We start from the raw sequence: 2,500 nt of genomic DNA on the forward strand, positions 1-2,500 counted from the left end.
ATCGAAAATCAGTACTTGGTCGCGGTCAACTTCCAAAAAACAGCTGACCTTGGTGCGCTATAAGATTGAGCCCACGATATGGTCACGTGATACTGGTCAGCGGATACCTTGTTTTGACAGGTATCAATTGATGGAAACATGGATGTCCAATATCAAAGATGTATGCTGTAAACTAGTATGATACTGGTCACATTGGCATACATAGATGGACGGACGTACGCACGTACGGACGATCGATGACGTCATGGCTATAAAACCAAAATTTCTCGCATCGATGGGTTACCATATTTTCTAAACAATGGTGCTGCGCCGAAGGCGTGCGCGGGACTCCGCTAATAAAGGAATACTTCCATTGCCATATTCTTGATCAGTGAGCGTGATATCATTGAGGTCAGCGCGAAGTTGATCGTTCAAACCCAAAACAACTCTACAGCTCCTTTGATGCATCGTTAATCCTAATAATAATAATAATAATAATAATAATAATAATAATAATAATAATAATAATAATAATAATAATAATAATAATAATAATAATAATTACAACTTGACAAATGAGCTCTTTAGAATGAGAAAAGAAAGCTATAGAGGCAATCTATTGGACCATGAATTGTAGTCTATACGTAATTGCACCATGACAAATTGGTCCATGTGGTATGAGAAAGAGAGAGCATATCAGTTCAGCATCCTCTCTTGCGATAATTTTAGTATTATTCGGTAATTTAAGTTGGAATGGTGATATTTTATGCAAATACTCGTAATTCTACCACCAAATAAACTCAAACTTTTTTATGCGATTTAAATTCATGTGGACAGGGATAATATTTGTAAGTATGGAAGTGTCTTTAATTTAACCGAGAAAACAAATTCAATTTTGTGCCACCAATATCGGTGCATTGACGTCACAGTAATTATCGTATGTTAGTGCTTGCCATTGATTTTTGATATCTTTCCACACTTAGTGATCACGGCAGTAAAGCAATTTAGGGAAGGATGTTTGATGGCAAGATTCTCTGATGAGGAAGCAAGTAAAAGACAACGCAGTAGACCAGAGATAGCTACTGGGAGATCAAGGCTAGGTTCATTTCCTCGCAAAGAGTCTGGTTTATTTCCACGCAAAGACTCGAGTTTTCCACGCAAAGATTCTGGTTATCCTCGCAGAGATTCCAATTTTTCACGTAAAGATTCCAATTTTCCTCGCAAAGATTCCAGTTTTCCACGAAAAGATTCCGGATTTCCACGCAAAGATCAAGAAATTTGCCAAAATAAGAAAAGCATTCAAATGGACATTGACTTGCCAACGGAAGTGGAATTTGAGGAGAGTTACCACGATTCCTCAGTAGATAAGGTACAATAAGATTTCAAAAAATGCGCACGAAGACAAAATCGACATTGCAACATGAAGCAGAAACGCCGTGCAAGAGCTTTCGTGCTCCGAAATAACGAACTAAAAAACGAACTTACTTGTTTTTTAAAATTCACCTCACTTATATTTCTTCAGAGGGGGACACTAGACATCTCAATCTGCTGGTGGTTTTTTTTTTGTGGCATACGATTGGAGTGTATGCACACGAAAGATAGCGAACCAATTAGAAGTGGTCATACCAGTGGCCAATGTAAATTCAAAGTTATTATCTCAGGAATGATTTTTTTCAATCTACTAGGTTCTTTTCCTTGAAAGGAGAGAAAACAGCTTGTCAACAGCAACGTTGATGACATCGGGTCCACATGGCACGGTCAGGGCCTGGAGCGTGTATGGCGGAGGATTACTGGGGTATTTTACTGCTACCCAAGGAAAACACGATTCTGTTGTTTCCTTGACAACTGATCACGAAAATACCATTCTCGTGACTGGTGATACTGCTGGATTTGTCAAGGTACTTATTCCCACATTTCCATTCCCCTAATAAAGTGGAAGCAATCCTGACGTGGGCAGGAATGTTGCTTTGAAAGCGCACCAAAATGTTGTGTTGACTGAGATAGCCTTGATCCGCAATATTTAATTTTCGGAACAAGAGCTTGTCCTTAGTTCATTTCCCTGGTAATATGTGCGCGCAGAGGGTACAGTATAATCTTTCTGTAAGGGACTTCTCAATATTCCCTTCTATTGTCTCTTGCTAAATAGGTTTGGGATATATCATCTTACTGCTTCAATCCATATCAGCCCAAAACACTTGGAATGCCGCCAAGAAAAGTACATCCAGCGAACAAAGGAAGAACAATCGATTCCAATCCTCCTCCGCTTCTGGTGTCATTCCGAGCTCATCTCAAGTCAGTAGTAAGCCTAGATTTTGTGGACCGTTTCCACTTGATCATCACTGGTTCAAAGGATGCTTCAGTAAGGCTTTGGACTCAAACTGGAAGATACATAGGTATAACTAAGAACAATTCTTGGGTCGAATTGGCGTTTCAGACAGTCAACGTTAGGTAACATTGTATTGCCGACCAATACGCTCTCCTAAACAGTTTGCTCTCTCTTGCAAAACAAACGCGTATGATA

General features: G+C 39.4%; 1 protein-coding gene across 1 annotated transcript in view; it reads left to right on the plus strand.

Annotated features, from left to right (window-relative positions):
* LOC138017352 (cilia- and flagella-associated protein 337-like) overlaps positions 1-2,500 on the plus strand; it is a 70,081-nt gene that overhangs the window by 58,704 nt on the left and 8,877 nt on the right. Inside the window, exons 21-23 of the mRNA XM_068864457.1 lie at positions 963-1,348; positions 1,665-1,877; positions 2,126-2,372. Of these exons, the coding sequence (XP_068720558.1) occupies positions 963-1,348; positions 1,665-1,877; positions 2,126-2,372 (846 nt within the window). The remainder of the gene's footprint in view (positions 1-962; positions 1,349-1,664; positions 1,878-2,125; positions 2,373-2,500) is intronic.

The sequence above is a fragment of the Montipora capricornis genome, chromosome 9 (genome assembly GCF_036669925.1).
Source record: "Montipora capricornis isolate CH-2021 chromosome 9, ASM3666992v2, whole genome shotgun sequence".
NCBI lineage: Eukaryota > Metazoa > Cnidaria > Anthozoa > Scleractinia > Acroporidae > Montipora > Montipora capricornis.